The following is a 17211-nucleotide window of genomic DNA, read 5'->3' as shown; positions in this document are numbered from 1 at the left end:
CTTGTCCTCCTGTGATGACCTCAGGGTGAATAGCTCTACCCCATGTTCACTATATGAACCACTGATGTATTTATACATGTTGATCATATCCCCCCTTAATCTCCTCTTCTCAAGAGAGAATAAATTCAGTTCCTCTAATCTTCCCTCATAGCTGAGCTCCTCCATGCCTCTTATCAGTTTGGTTGCCCTTCTCTCTACTTTCTCCAGTTCCCCAATGTTCTTTTTGTGAATTGGTGCCCAAAACTGAACTGTATATTCCAGATGAGGTGTTACTAATGATTTGTACAGGGTAATATGATATCTCCCTCTGGAGTCTATACCTCTTTTAATACAAGAGAGGATTTTGCTCACTTTAGAAACCGCAGCTTGGCATTGCATGCCATTATTAAACTTGTGATCTACCAGAACCCCCAGATCCTTCTCCACCATTGATTCCCCCAGTTGTATTCCCCCTAGTATGTATGATGCATGCATATTCTTAGCCCCCAAGGTCATAACCTTACATTTTCAACATTAAACCTCATTTGGCACATAGTTGCCCAATTAAACAGAGCATTGAGGTCGGCTTGTAAATTGGAGACATCCTGTAAGAACGTTATTCCACTGCACAGCTTGGTGTCATCTGCAAAGACTGAAATGGGATTTTTAATCCCAGACCCATGTGAAACTGCATTCTCTGTATTATCAATCTTGAAATCGGAGTGGAAAATTACTTGATGTGTCTGCTATCCAAGTAGCATTGTTGTTAGCTATACATTTATGCCATGTTTTGATTGCAAAAAAAAAAAAAAAATCTAATTAGTAGCTAGTTTATTAAGGATTAGCAGTTTGTCAATTTTATGGCATGTGCCTTGATATAAATCTCACTTCCTTCTTACCTCCCTCACCCACCTGCTTCTTCTAACTACTGAGAATATGTCCTCTAATCCTCCACCATCTAACTTTCACCACCACACCCGGCACCCTCTTGCCTCTGCCAACAGCTGCAATCCACACTCTAAGGCCTGGTTCACATATCTGCAGCTCTCTGTGCCACGCTAATGCGGTCTTGGCAGTCCATTCACTTGAATGGGCTGCTGTGCCTACATTCCCTGCAGGGAAAAGGTTCCTACACCTTTTTTAAAATGTGGCTGAGCAGAAACCGCATGGTGCATTTGCATAATTTGATTTTCCTGTGGGAAACCGTACTGTGTTTTTTAGTGCCCTGGGGTGCCATGTAATAATTAATGGCACCCCTGCTAGTTTTCTGTGCAGCACTTTGTTTTGTGTGCAACTCCATGCGTGTGCAGTTATGTGTGTGATTTTACATGCCCTCCTACACCCACATACATGTGAACTTAGCCTAAGCACTTGTTAACATGTCTGTTTACAACAGGCATAGTGCAAGCAGACCCTCATTTCTATTCCCCTTCTTCCAAGGACTTGTCTACCCTTCTCATGTGCCCTCTGGAATTCCCAAACTGTCTGCAACAAGCTGACCTCTGTGCCCTTTTTATCTTACAATCCTTTAACCTACTTGCTGCTACTGAACCTAGCTTCAGGAATATGACTCTGTCTCTCCAGCTGCTCTCTCTCCTGGTAGGCTCCACCAGACTCACTCAGACCCAGTTAGTGAAAGGAAGGTGGAATACTTCGACCCAAACAGCACTTTTCATATTCTTCCTTCACCCACCTCTCCTCCTCCCTCACCCATCTATCCCTCTCCTCTTTTTAATCTCACTGTATTTTTCTTTTCTCCAGTCTCAGAGGATTGCTGTGATTTTTTTTTTTTTCGGCCTTCTGGACTGGTATCCAGCTTTCTTTATGACTTCTCTCATTTTGTAACATCACTGTTAATGTTAACACTCCTCCAGCTATCTTGCACTCTTGATAGACTGTGGCATAAAATTAAATCCTTAAAAGACATCATCCTGTGTAAATCTGCCCATCTCAAATACAATTCCTGCCTTGCACTGCCAAACAGAACTGTGTCATCACTCTCACTAGCATTCAGTTAATTCTCATTCAGTCTGCATCAACTCTTTCCTACGTTTAAGGCCATGTTCACACCTGTGAATTTTAGATGCAATGTGTTTACAAAGCCAAAACATACTTGCTGTAATGAAAATAAAGGTGCAGCACTTGTAAAATCGACAATATGTATCATGCGGTAAATATGCATGTAAATTAGTATGTGGTGCACAATCAAAAGTCCATGTGATGGTCAAGATATGAAATATGGTATTGAGGATTTCTTCCCAACCACTTCTGGTGATAAATAAATTGCGCACTCATCAGATGCACAAAGTTATTGCGCATGTGAGAAAACAATATCTCACTGGGTCCGCTGGAGCGCCTTGAAGAGGGCTTCTCCCATCTGATACGGATTCCTCCCTGGGTACCTCCTGGATGATAGCAGCTTCCCTCTCCTCTGCATAGAACTCTGCGGATGGTTGGACTCATAAAGAGTCCAAAAAAGGAAGAGGCCACATAGCGTGATACTGCTTCAAAATTTTATTTTCCAGTCAAGGTATATAGTAGGTAACAGAAAAAAAACACACTGACCATGTGTAGGCAAGATGGCTGCCGGACGACCACAGGGTCTCTGCAGCGTGATGTCACAGCATTGGGCAGGTGGGAAAGTGAACATCAGAAAGGACCTCACCAGTGTGAAAAACCTAACACCCATATCTTTGAACTTGTTTACCTTTTGAACTTCTAGAATGTCTGAACTACAATCGTCTGAGCTACCACCTCACTGATTACAATTTTCTAGACTCCTTTTAGTCAGGCGTTCATCCCCAAGACTCCACAGAAACTGCCCTGTTAAAAATTACTAACTGACAACTTCTATCCCCTTCTCCATACTCCACTTCTCCATACTGCATACATATAGTCTTAGACCTTTCTGCTACCTTTGATACAGTTGACTACCTGCTGCTCTCCAAAAAACCCCACACTCTTGGCCTTCACACTCTCCACTATCTCACCACACCTTCAGTGTCTCCTACAACTGTACCTCCTCCTCTTCTATTCACTATGTATATCTATTTGCTGGGTCAGTTGATAGTCTCCAATGGCTCTCAATACCATCTCTCTGCTGTCGACACCCATAGCTTCCTCTGGATCAACTGTGGGTATAGAATTACATTTTTTTTTTCTTTTTAATGGTTGAACTGGATGGACTTTTGTATTTTTTTCAGCCAGACAAACTATGTAAAGGTTATCCCTGTACTCTTCTGCTCTCCCTGTCCATCTCCTTGTGCATCAGTAATTTACTAATGGACATATCCATATGGATGCCACCCCACTTCCTCAAATCGTTACCGGGGTGCTTGGCGTAATCCTGGAGTCTGACCTCTCATTTCAACCCCACATCCATTTGCTGTCCAAATCTTACCACCTTAAATTATTAAACTTATTTTTTAGGCACTTTCAACAGCTGATAAATCTCTTACTAAGTATGCGGCTTCTTAAGATGGTGCCATGACCACTGTTCCAGAATTCCTGTTTCAGGGTGGCACTTTTCTCTTGCAGTAACCCGTGAAACCACCCTTGCATGAAGTGACTAGACTTGTGTCTCCCTATACTTTGTGAATCAGTAGAAACATGCAGCCCCATTGCCTAGGAAGGTTAGGCACTCCCCTAATCTTTCCTCCCCCTGCCCACTTCATTCTCCAAGCTACTAGACTGGCAGAAGAATGCACTGTCCACTGTTAATGATTTCCTGTAAAGACCAGAGGTTCAGGGAAGCAGCGCTAAAAGAGCAGTATCCAGCAGCATTGAAAGTTGTAAAGTGCTGAGGAGAAACTATTAAAGTTGGAGTAAACTCCTTTTGTTGTTTTGTTCCTACGGGTAAGCCTATGATAAGGCTTACCTGTAGGTACAGTAAAAATCTCCTAAACGTGAACCATTTAGGACAGGGGCTGACTGGAAACTTTTGGCCCAGGTGGCAAGTACAACAAAGAGGCTCATGGTGCAGAAACTCGGGCCCCTCTCCCTCTTCCCTGTCTCCTCCCAATCCCCATTCCAGGCTGAAGCTCCGCTCCAGGTACTCTCTCTACTCGCCGGGTCGGGCTGGACAGCGCCTGCTGCACCCACTCCGGGTTCCCAAACTGGCCAGCAGGGGGGTGGCCCTGGGGGCTTTTCACTCCTCTTCACCAGGAAGCCTTTAGGCATAGGTGTGTGCACCCTATTACATAAGGATTCAGACCCTTTGCAACAACATTTGAAATTTAGCTCAGGTACCTGCCATTTCTCTTGATCGTTGCTGAAATGTTTCTAAACCTTGGTTGGAGTCCACCTGTGGTAAATTAAATTGATTGGACATGCATTGGAAAGGTACACACCCCTCTATAAAAGGCCTCACAGCTGACAATACGTACTGTATCAGAATAAAAGCCATGAGATCAAAGGAACTGCCTGCAGAGCTCACAGACAGGATTATTGCAAGGCACACAGGAAGACTACAACAAATTTCTGCTGCACTGAAGGTTTCCAAGAGCACAGTGGCCTCCATAATTCCCAAAAGGAAGAAGTTTGACACAACCAGGACTCTTCCAAGAGCTGGTCGACTGGTCAAACTGAGCAATCGAGGGAGAAGGGCTTTAGTAAGAGAGGTGACCAAAAACCCGATGGTCACTGACTGACCTCCAAAAATCCTGTGTAGAGATGGAACTGAGTTCCAGAAGGACAACCATCACTGCAGCCCTGCACTGATCTGGGCTTTATGGCAGAGTGGTTAGGTGCAAGCCTTTCCTCAGTACAAAAAACATGGTGTTTCTGGAACTTTGTCCAATCACCACAGGTAGAAGGAAAGAAATCACTTGATTTCCCCATCATTACAGTTAGTGTTGATGGGGGAATCCCTCCTGCTGGGCTATTTTATTCTGACAACGGGAGGTTTCCCTCCCATCAGAATACAATGATCACTGCTTGCAGCTATAGTTGTAGACAGTGATCGCACTGAAAAAAACCTGACAGACTGGTTCTACTGAAGTTGATGCATCTATCAACTGCAGTGCAACCAGCTTGCCCATAGACGGATTGAAATGTCGATTGAAATGTTGTCGAATTTTGACAAATTTAGATCCATCTGTAGCAGGCCTTATAAATAAATGTACATAAACTTATTAAAATTAGAGTGTGGGAGGAAGGAAGTTAGTTATTTCACTCACAGTGGATGGATTGATCGGTATGCTGCACCTTTCCTCTTGTGGCTGCTGGGCTTCAAACTTCCCACCCACACATCTCCTTCTCTAAGGCACAACACTGCTGGGGAGTGGCAGTCACAGGAGAAGAGGGTGAGAGGAGGAGCAGAACCAGCTCTCTCCTTTCTTTCCGATCCGTGTGGAGGGAGGAGGGAACCGTCAGCACTGGCTCTGGGCTGTGAGAGAGAGAGACTCTAAGCTCAGAGCCCTGCAGCTGCTGAGGCGCCACAGTCTAGCCTCTTGGGGCCCCCACACAGTGGCATCAGAGCGGCCTGGGGGCAATTACCACACTGCCCCCTGGCCCAGTCCGCCCGTGGCTTAGGAGATATTTACATTTGAAGCAGCCATTGATCTTACCGATGCATGCGCACTGCGCAATGCCGTCCATTGAGAGAGCTGCACTGTGGGAGTGATGACATGGCAGCTTGGCCATTCAAATGACCAGGTGAAGGTGGATTCCCTGTCAGCGGTGACAGGGCGCCACTGGAGAGGGATTAGTTTCACAGGTAAGTCTGTCAAAATGTGCTAGTATGTAATGCATACCAGCTTACTATAACATTACCCTGTGGGGAGGGGGTTTGGGAGACCATTTTGTGTGTTGTGTTGTGTTTTTTTTTTTTAACTTGGTTTACTAACGCTTTAACAAAAAAAAAAAAAGGTATTAAGCCGAAAGATGCTGAAGGGTTGATACTACTTTTAACCTCCATAACATCTCCAAAATGCACACCTTCTTAACCAATGACACCACAAAGTTGCTAATTTACGTTTTCTCTCACCTTGATTGTTGCAACTCCCTCCTCGTTGACCTACCTTTACAGTAGCTATCCTCTCTTCAGCATGTCATGAATTCTGCTGCCAGACTTGTCTACCTTGCCAACTATTCAGTGTCCATCATCCTTCTCTGTCAGTCAATCCACTGGCTTCAGCTTGCCCAGCAAATTAAATGTAAAACACAACAACATACAAAGCCATCCACAACGCTGCCTACAGCTACAGGCCAACCTTGTCTCAAAATGTCTTCCAGACCACCTTTTTTGCTCCTTCCAAGACCTCCTCCTGGATTTCTCCAGAGCCCCTCTTCCTCTGGAACTCTGTACCCAAAGCTCTTCGGCTATCTCCTTCTCTGTTGTTTAGCTGATTCCTTGAAAATTCATCTCTTTGGGAAAACATATCCAGCCTCACCAAAAAAAACTTTACTTTTGCTTTCCCCATCGGCTCATCCCATGTAGTTATTACCTTTTTGTATCACTTTCCCCTCCCTTTATCGGTAGCAAAGCCCTGTAAACCCTCTTGTATTGAATTGTAGTTTCAACGTACTGTCTGCCTTATTTTGTAAAGCTCTGTGCAAGCAGTTGGTGCTATATAAATCCTGAATCATAATAATATTGACAGTCTGGCGAAGAAAGTATGAGGACATATTTTGCAGTTCTCTGGGGGTCTGTAATCATTAAGTCCTCATGCACACTGGACGTTTTTACAGCGGCCGTTTTTGGCTTTTGACGGTTTTTTTCTACAGCTAGTAAACTCCCCAGCATGTTATCCTATGTATCCATGCACACATAGACTGTAATCAACGTTTAGATTTAAAAGCCCAGCTCATCTCCTTTTCAAAAATAATGTGGTTTAATTAAATAAAGAAGCCTAGCTCATAGACTTTTGAGGCTGATCGGAATGTTTTTTGTGTGAATTAAGCGAATCGGTTCTTAGAATTCAGAGGGTGAAGTATGGCTACTGGTTTTTGAGAAGTAAATAATAATGATAATAATTGGCACATTTTATAAAAATGCAGAAATTGCTAATTATTTAGTGTGTTTTAGAAACTGGATTCATTGCTGTGGTGGCTACATCTGCATTTACAGTGTGAAAAGGTTGATATTTTTTTTTTTCTTAAGGCCCTGTAAAGGGCAAAACTGTAATAATCTACAAACTGCCAGGCAGTCATTTGTTAAGAGTAGAGTTGAGTACGGTGTTTTTTTTTTTTTTTTTTTCAATTGATTTATGTTTTTCAGATGTTATTGCTCTTCATGCTGTTATAAAGCAAGCCAGAAAGAGTGGAATTTTTTTTAGCGCCCATTCACACTTTTCTGCTATGTTGCTGTGCATTAATGAACATTTAATTTGTGCTGTGTGTTAAGGCAGACCATTTAAAACAAATGACAACGCATCACAAAGCATCCATTGTTCGTTAATGGCACCTCGATATATGCAGTGCTATAACACATAGTAAACCTTGCCTTTTCTGTGCAGTACAGCAATGTACATATCTGGATGGGCTTAGAGTTCCACTTTAACCCCTCAATGCCAGCCAAACACATATATACTGTATGGCTTCCAGCATCTCTTGTGATTATTCAGAGCCCCAAGCACAGTTACCGTGCTATCACCGACAGCCTCACCTCACCATCTCCTGATCCCCTGATCACTGTGACAGTCAAATCACACCTCCTGATTTTATGAACTTATTAAGGTTGACTCCTGTCAGCTGTGAAAGTATAGTGCACACTGTTGCACTGAATTCATTGCTTGCTAGTAACTGGCACTGACCACACCTGAATAGAAGATATGCAGAGATAATGCTTGCTCACCTTAAAGTAGAGTGAGGGAAGAATATAACCCCTGTCAGATTTTTCCATTTGTGTCCCATTGGGGAAATTTACTGTAGCTTCCTGTCTCATAATCAAAACAGTAAGTGAGAGGAAATCCCTGTAAATTGAGAGAATTCCTTGGGGCCCCCAGATCAGCAGTGCTAGTGTCCCCATTGGAAGATTTTCCCTCTATTACGTTTCTGGGGACAACCCAAAATGTGGGATTTTCTTTCACTTTCTATGATGGTAAACGGCACAAAAAGAGAGGATAAATCTCCCTAATGAGGGCACAGACAGCAATAAAACTCAACAGATCCATCTGCATTTTAATCCATCTCCACTCTGTCCAAAGCTACAAAAAAAATGCCTGCAGTTATATACTAAAGTGGCACTTCACTGAAAACATTTTTTCTTATTTGTAGAGTGTGGAACAGGTAAAACCTCTGTCAGGTTTTTATAGTTGCCTATGACCCTCTAGGGCCAGGAGCAGAGGAGACCTGTTACTGTGACAGCTGTCAAAGGTGGGCTTTCGCCTGACTTTGGTAAGATTTCCTCTTACAGTTAGGTCCATGTATATTTGGACACCGGCACAATTTTAGTTTTTTCAGGTATTTACCAAAACATATTCAAGCTATAGTTATATAATGGACATGGGCTGGAAGTGCACACTCTCAGGTTTAATTTGAGGGTATGTACATCCAAATTGGAGGAAGGGTTTATGAATTACAGCTCTTAATAGTAGCCATCCCCTCTTTTCAAGGAACCAAAAGTAATTGGACAATTGAATATAACCATAAATAAAATATTCATTTTTAATATTTTATTGAGAATCCTTTACTGGAAATGACTGCCTGAAGTCTGGAACCCATGGACATTACCAAAGACTGGGTTTCCTCCTTTCTGATGCTTTGCCAGGCTCTAACTGAAGCTGTCTTCAGTTGTTCTTTGTGGGTCTTTCTGCCTCTAAGTTTGCCTTCAGCAAGTGAATTGCATGCTCAATTGGGTTGAGATCAGGTGATTGACTCGGCCATTGCAGAATATTCCACTTTTTTTCCTTCAAAAGCTCCTGGGTTGCTTTTGCAATTTGTTTTGGATCATTGTCCATCTGTACTGTGAAGCACCGTCCAATCAACTTTGCTGCATTTGGCTGAATCTTGGCTGACGGTATATCTGTAAACACTGCAGAATTCATCCAGCTGCTTCTGTATTCAGTCACATCATCAATAAACACCAATGACCCAGTGCCACTGGAAGCCATGCTTGCCCATGCCATCACACTGCCTCCACCATGTTTTACAGATGACGTAGTATGCTTTGGATCATGAGCTGTTCCAAGCCTTCTCCAAACTTTTTTTCTTCCCGTCATTCTGGCACAGATTAATGTTAGCTTCATTCGTCCAAAGAATGCTTTTCCAGAACTGGTCTGGCTTTTTAAGATGTTTCTTGGTAAAGTCTAATCTGGCTTTTCTGTTCTTCAGGGTTATGAATGGTTTGCACCTTGTGGTGAACCCTCTGTATTTGCTCTTGTGAAGTCTTCTCTTGATTATAGACTTTGACAGAGATACTCCCAGCTTGTCTGGATATTGTGAATCGTTTTTTCTTTACCATAGAGATGATCATCCACCACTGTTGTCTTCCATGGTCGTCCATGTCTTTTTATGTTGCTGAGCTCACCAGTGTGTTCTTTCCTCAGAATATACCAAACTGTTGATTTGGCCACTCCTAATGTTGCTGCTATCTCTCTAATGGATTTGTTTCATTTTTGAAGCCTTACAATGGGCTGTTTCACTTGCATGGACAGCTCCTTTGAACGCATGATGTAGGTTCACAGCAATAGATTCCTAATGCAAATACCAGGGTGGATTTGATTTAAATCAAACTGATTTAAATCACGATTTAAATCACTAGTCAGTAAGGCTTGATTTAAATCCTAGTTTTCTACATAGACTAATTCTTGCCGGTATAACTTTAATATGCAAGTAGATGAAGATTTTTAGAATAACAACTTTTCATATTAGTTTTTTTATCCCCAGTTTAATAGGTTAATCATTCATATTTGGACAACTTTTCTGTTGTACTTAGGATGGAGAAAAATAATCATTACCTTAATAATAACAATTTAAATAGATTTATTCATCTGAAACAATAACATTCCAGCATATGTGATTTGCTTAAACATCCATGTTTGTTAACTAATTTGGCTAAACAAAATCTATATATTTTAATAAACTTAGACTGTCAGCCCCTTCCTCCTCACACTTAGTTTCACTTTCTTCTTGTGCAGATCTATTCCACTCCAAACAATCAGAAAAATATTGTTTCTATTCTATTCACTGAACTTCTTGAAACTTAGCACTGAAGGGGTTGATTCTGTATTCATAGGTTTGTAGAAGTTAGGATTAAGGTCTTTTTCTTAACTCTGTTCATGTTATAACATTTTTGCTGTGAAGAAGAGGCATGTGATCTCCGCTGAGTCAAATTCAGTTTTGAGAACTGAAAAGTAAACCAAGCATCTGTGATAATATCTTGTAGGCAGAGAAACTGCCCAATAATCTTACAAAAACCTCTGGAAGAGCATGACATTGTGAATGGATTCATGGAATTTATTTACCAAAAAAATTAAACATATACAGCCTTATTCTACATAATTAAAAAACTAATCTTTATTTCATAATGGAATAACCTTTGGATGGTAATATATTTTCCTCAAAAAGCATTTTATTCAAAAAAATCCAATTTAAATAAAAAAAATCTGATTTTTTTTTTTTTTTTTTTTTTTTTTTTAAAAATCATTGATTTTTATCCACCCTGGCAAGTACCACACTTAGAATTAACTCCAGACCTTTTACCTGCTTAATTGATGAAGAAATAACGAAGGAGTAGCCCAGAGCTGGCCAGGAAACAGCTTTTGATTCAATTGTCCAATTACTTTTGGTCCCTTGAATAAGAGGGGATGGCTACTCTTAAGAGCTATAATTCCTAAACCCTTCCTCCAGTTTGGATGTACATACCCTCAAATTAAACCTGAGAGTGTGTACTTTCAGCCCATATCCATTATATAACTATAGCTTGAATATGTTTTGGTAAATACATTAAAAAAAGTAAACTTGTGCTGGTGTCCAAATATATATGGACCTAACTGTATGTTGTGTGTTGGGGGACAGAAAAGGAGGGGAAGCCTCCTGAGTGGGGCCCCAGACAGGGATGAAAACTTCAGGTCCTCACCCTTCTCCACTCCATGAAAATCTAGAGAAAGTTTTGGTTGGCATTCCCTCTTTTTTTCTACAGGTTCTTTTTAAGCACAATTGGAATTCTTCTTTTCTTTTTTTAATCTAACACCCAACTGGTTGTTTTAGGTGTCTTCCATATTTTTCTAAACAGAGGCAGAATGACTTTGAAAATGCATTATTGCCAGTTCACTAGTAGTGACATCATTAAAATATACATTTGTTTGTTTCACTTATGTCATGGCTGCAGAGGTACCACATGGACAGCTCACCGGTGAAGAAATGTGTTCTGTTGTGTGACAACAAACTGCGTCTGCACATCATCCAGGAGCTCTTCTGTATCCCGCTTATAGAAATGCAGATGGGTAAGTTGTGCAATGCTTCCTCACAAGTGTTTGTTTCTCCTTTACATACACACTCCTGTCTTTAAATATTACAAGGCTATTACATTTCCATAGATAAAGTTAAACCCTCCTATCCCCTTATAAAGAGATCAGTGACACCCTGCTAAAATTTACTGTACTAAGGTCTCACTTTCTGGCAGAGCCATCATGGCTACTTCAGGAAGACACAACATATGACAGCTAACCATAGACCCCAGAGCACTGTAGAAAGGTGTATTGTGTCATATCTGTTTCCACCTTAAAGGCCAAGTCCTCCTTTTATACCATGTTACATGTTGTATTGTATACAATCTTAACGTCTTACTGACCTTGTAATGCAGTCTGTATATGCGGTAGCAAGGCAGGTGGGCATTAAAACGCACCTGCCACACACGTGTCCATGTAGGATGAGGTTTTTGTACTGAAAGCACTCTCACTGTGCACTCCCAGCACAGTGACCAAGCTGTCAAAGAGTGCTCCTGCTCTCTAGTTATGAGAGGGAGCTGGTGGAATGGGCTCCTAATCATGTGATCATTTTGACAATCACTGGTACATGATTGTAAAGTCTCACCCCCTCCCCTCACCTTACCCATTCCAAGCCCTAGTTAAAGGGCTGCAACAGGAAAGGGTTAAAGCAAGCCTTTCCATCCTGCAATGTGTGTAAATGTAGTGTTACTTTCCAAATCTGCATCATCCGCTGTTTCAAACACAATCCTCCTTTCTTCAATTTATGTACACCAATAACACTAAAGGGTGCTGTTACTGTTATGCAAATGTGAACTTATCAAAAAATGCTCCTGTCAGAGCCTCCAGTAAGAACAGTGAGCAGCACAGTCATGACCTCACCAAATATCATTCCAAACCTTCAGGCACTAGCATTCAGAAGAAGCCAGCCTTAGACCTCACACTGCAGATATACAGCTGTAGGTACAGGAGTGCCTAGGTACGCTCTCATACCAGGAAGCCCACTGCTGTTTTTCAATTTCAAATAAGAGGTGTACTTTCCAAGATACTACTTGAACACAAACAACATTTCTGAATGTTTCCTGTAAAAGTAATTGCTTTTGCGTTCAGGTTCACTTTGAAAGTGTAGTCCTCTAGCTGGTTTACTAAGAATGAGATTGTTGCCAATCAGGTGACTATCAACAACAACATGGAGCTCGGTGTCAGGTCTCTTTTTAGAACATGTATGTTCCAAGTTTGCAGCTTTGAACGTGTCTTCTGTGGTTTCCAAAGTGTCCATAAATATTGGCACTGCCTTCTGACATAGAAATCCTATTGCTTTCATAGTGGACACGTGCGCACTGTTGTAGTCCGCACTAAAGCTTGCTATACATACACCAAATTCCTCCTGGATCGTCCAAAATCCTTCTGTGGGTGGCCCTGTTGGCAAAACTCAGATTGATAAAAGTTGATTTTGTAAATTGACATTTCTCGTAGGAACCATGTAGAAAATGTTGGCTGAACAGCGCCTGTAATGAATCAGGTGCAAGCACTGTTTGAGTATTTTTACAACAATAGCGGATGAATTGGTAATCCATGCTGTTTAGTGTGGATAGAGGAATCTATTAGATTTCCTTCATTCAGCCCACAGGTTGATACAAAAAAACACATATGTATGTATGGCCAGCTTGTATGTGAATGTTTTTGAGTGGCACTAGGCTGTATCAGAATCACAGAAGCAAGAGTCCTAACGATGTTCATAGACACTTGACTATGATTGAGGGATCCACCTGATTTAGATTCAATGACTGTATAACAATAGGAATATCCATGAATACATTGACATTAGCAGGCACTTCCAGGCAGAAGATCTTGGGTAAGAGAAGACTTTTGAATATGTTGAGGTATTTTTGTTCATTAAACTATAAGATCATGACATCAAGAGCTGATATTCCAGCTGTTGCTAGATGCTGGAATGTTAAACCATGTAGCATTTTTTTTATACCTCTTTGGGTCTCTGTGTCATCGCAAATTAGTCCTTTTCTGTCTGTTGGGTTTTTAATATATGGACAAAGCAACTAGAGGAATGAGAAGACCAAAGATCCCGTTTCACGTTGTGTAAAACCCAGTAACTGTTAGCAAAAAGATCTTACTGCTTAAGTCCCCAAGTGATATAAGAAGTCAGGTGACCTGTAACCAAAGTACCACTTTTTGGTGGCCTGCCCTTTGGCTGTGCACAAAGACGCATCCAGATTTTAAGAAGCAAGTGTGTGTGTGTTAGTCTGTTGTACAAAATGTTGGTTGGTGTATACACATTTAATTGCTGTCTACAGAAATATTTTAACACAAATTCACATTGTATCTGAATATAATTGTGGGATTAAGAATGGCACCTAATCCTTCACTAATCAGACATCTAATAAAATACTGTATCTGTGATCGCTAATCAATAAGCCACAAAAGGAAACCTATACTGAGATAAATATGTAAACTGTCATGGCCAGAAATACAGGTTTCCTGACTGTTGTGTTGATCCAGTGATTTCAGTATTTTTACTCCCTGCCTCCCTACAAGTTTCAGATCAGAAATTATATTGTTTTTCAGATGTACTGTAGGTGAGAAATAGTCCTAAACCTTCAAATCTTTTTTACAGGTTAATTTTAGGCTGATCACTTAAAAATGGTTAGAGTTAGTGGTGAGCTTGTTATTGAACAGCCTTCCAACTGTTTACTACATTCATTTTTATTCTGAACAAATTGGGCACCACACATGCGAGCAGCTATGAAGCCGTCCATGTACAAACTGTCACTGGGACACCTGCTGTGGCGTTCTGTGGCTGCCAGCCACTTCGTCTCACAGCAGATGTCTCTGGTAGGCAGGTTACAAAGCATCACAGTGTAATTTTTAAATGATTTGGCCTATTTGCATGTTTTCTGAGCATTTGTCAAAAATTTAGAACATTTCTCAGATACTTTTTGAAATCTTTATTACCTGCTTACCAAATGTGCATTTGAATTCTTAATCTATAAATACTCAGCCTAAAAGTGCAATTTAATCCAAAGTGCCATGTTCAATCTGTAAGGCTTGGCAAATTTAATGGCTTACTGATGACTTTTCTTAGTCGGACATTACAAGACCAAGGATAGTATTCTGGAATATTGGGTACACTGCCACCTGTAGAAGGTTGGGAACAGCCAAAGCAAAGCTACAAGGACAGCCCTATGTATACCCTCCCACTCCCAGTTTGCCTCAGTTTTTTTTTTCTACAATCCTTCGGGTACCTTTTTGCCCCCGGACAAGACAAAAAAAATTAATTTGGGGAAACCCTGTAATCCTGGGGCTATAAAGTATTTTTGGTTTTTTGGGGTGGGTTTTCAGGCCTCCTAGTCCAAGGCAAAATCCTGGAACTCAGTTTTGCCTTTAGACTGGAATCCATAAGTCTGGAATCTAGTTCCTGATTGAGGTGGTAACCCCAATTGTTAGAGAAGGGGAGGGGGGTGTTGTCTGCCTACATGGCCATCTGATTCCAGGACATTTCCAGGACTGTTTCAAAGGGTTACAAACTAAAATTTTGGTCTCTTCCTCAATCTTACTTTTTGTTGTAAAACTTGCCAAGATCTCTGTTAGGTTGGCAGACGTTCACATTGCTCTAGAGCAGCTCCTCTTTTAAGGGGTCATAGCCACTGTCTCTGAAGAGGAGAAATATCAAATTTTATATTCCAACCTGTTTGTTGTCCCCAATATAAAGGGGAGTATCTGCCCCATACTGGTTCTAAAGATTCTCAACACCTTTCTCTGGGCGAAAAAAAAAAATCGTCATGTAGTCTACCTCGTTTGGCATTGCTTCCATCCATCTGGGATAGCTTATGGCCTCTGTGGACATGAAGAATGCACATCCATGCTATCTACATTTCCCTATTGGCATACATCCTTATCAATTGGTGCCCTTTCATTTGGCCTGTCCACTGCACCTTGGTCTTACAAAGGTGCTAGCCTAATGATGCCTCCTTCAAGGCAGTCCCATATGCCCACTTTCACTCCAGACAATAGCAATTCAGTTTTCTGCCCATGTGGGACAAGCAGGCTCAGTGTCTGATTCATTGACCAGGAATGGTAGGTTGCAACTTTAGCACTGGAATAAGGAAAAATGCTTCCTTCCAATGGTCTGGAAGGTTCTCGCTGCAGATACCCATCTTACCAAGCTGGGGAAGATTTCTGGATACCCTTTCAGTTCAAGGGACTTGATCGTTGTAAGAAGATCATCTTCCAATCCATATTCGGGAATTTGGGAAGATTCTGTTATCCTTTCAACACTGGACCTCCTGTCTTTCAACAAGGATTCAGATGGACAATGCCATGATAGTGGCTTGCATCATCAAAGAGGAACTAGAAGTCCCGTGGTTCAATCAGCCGCAGAACTGACTTTGGCTTAGGGCTGAAATTTGAAGTACAGCCTATCTGTCATACACACCACAGGCATGAAAAATGTGTGAGTGGATTTCTCAGTCATCAATATCTGGACTCAGGAGAATGGCCTTTTTACTTTGAGGTGTTTTGTGCCCTCTGTCACATGTGGGGGATACCAAATTTGGACTTTCTGGCTTTCAGGCACAGCAAACTGGGCAGAATTGTGTCCATATGGCAATTCTCATTGCTCTGAACTGGACCAGGAGGATGTGGTACTCTGAACTTGTCAGGCTCTTGGCAGATTCTGCACCAAGCCAGATTGTCCAGATCTTCTGTCCCATGGGCTGGGTTGCTACACCTGCTTTTCAGTCACTGGCCTCAGGGCTTGGCAGTCCAGGTCCTGATTCATTCATCCTCAAGCACCTAAAAGCTAGGAAATGGGCTTCTTGCAAAATCTACTGTACCATTGCACTTGAAAAGTGTATTTCTCTCATCCTAGGAGGTTTGTTATTCAATAAATCCAGTCTTTTGCCCAGTCTGGTTTGGATCAGCATTTGGCCTTGAGTAAAAAGTGTAAAATATCGGCCTTAGTGAATTTTTTCACTGACCACTTGCCTTTCACACTCTAGTAAAGGCCTTCATACAGGGTGTTGTTCACATTGTTCCTATACGTTTCCCGGTGAATCATTGGGATCTCAACCTGGTTTTGCTGGTTCTGCAAACATAGCCCTTTAAACCTCTTAGATCTGTCTATCCTTACTTTCAAGGCTGCCTTTCTCATCGCATATGCAAGGCGAGTTTTTTCAGTTGGCAACCTTGTCCTGTAAAAAAACAATTCCTGTGCTACATAAGGACAAGAGTGTTTTGAGCCCAGGGCCACCTTTCTTCCCAAGATGGTTTCTTCCTTGCACCTTATCTAAGACATGTTACTTTCTACTTTTTCTACATCATGCTTCTATACATCCTAAGATCTTTTCCCTAAGGAGTTTGTCTCCCATCTACAGCTCCCCCTCTTTAATCTGACTTTTTATTTATTTTTCCTGAAAGACCCTATAGGGGAAAGCCTACTTCTTGTTCTACTATCGTTAGGTAGATTCACCATCTCCTCTTTCAAACTTGTGACCTCAAGCACTAGGTTTCCCTCCCTTTCCCAGTCAAATCGCACCTCACTAATTTGGTTGGTGCTTCCTGGGCTTTTCATGTTCAGCTGTCTGTTTTGCAAGCCTGCTAACTGTTGTTCTGTTCTTCTTAGCTGATGCCAGCTTTGGTCATAAGGTTGTTCAAGGGGTGCAGTAGACTCTGTTGAATGACCTCTGTTAACCTGTTGGTTTTTGTAGGCCTTTTGGCCTTTGTTTGCGGTGTTGCCCACCCCACAGGTGGACTAATTTGGACATCCCAGTTTTCCTACTAGACTACTCTCCTGTGTCCTCTAATGTATGAATAAGCAAATAGGATTCTTGTCTTGCATTACAGGTCC

The 17211-nt window shown here is 41.6% G+C and overlaps 1 protein-coding gene across 1 annotated transcript in view; it reads left to right on the top strand.

The window, feature by feature from the left end:
- The window catches only part of LOC149442432 (WD repeat and coiled-coil-containing protein-like), a 59967-nt gene that overhangs the window by 29242 nt on the left and 13514 nt on the right, over positions 1–17211 (top strand). The window contains exon 4 of the mRNA XM_089656096.1: positions 11252–11366. Within this exon, the coding sequence (XP_089512222.1) occupies positions 11252–11366 (115 nt within the window). The remainder of the gene's footprint in view (positions 1–11251; positions 11367–17211) is intronic.

Source organism: Staurois parvus, unplaced genomic scaffold (genome assembly GCF_062004578.1).
Source record: "Staurois parvus isolate SC_StPar_1 unplaced genomic scaffold, SC_StPar_1.0 ptg000886l, whole genome shotgun sequence".
NCBI lineage: Eukaryota > Metazoa > Chordata > Amphibia > Anura > Ranidae > Staurois > Staurois parvus.
This window is presented reverse-complemented; position numbering and strand designations above follow the sequence as displayed.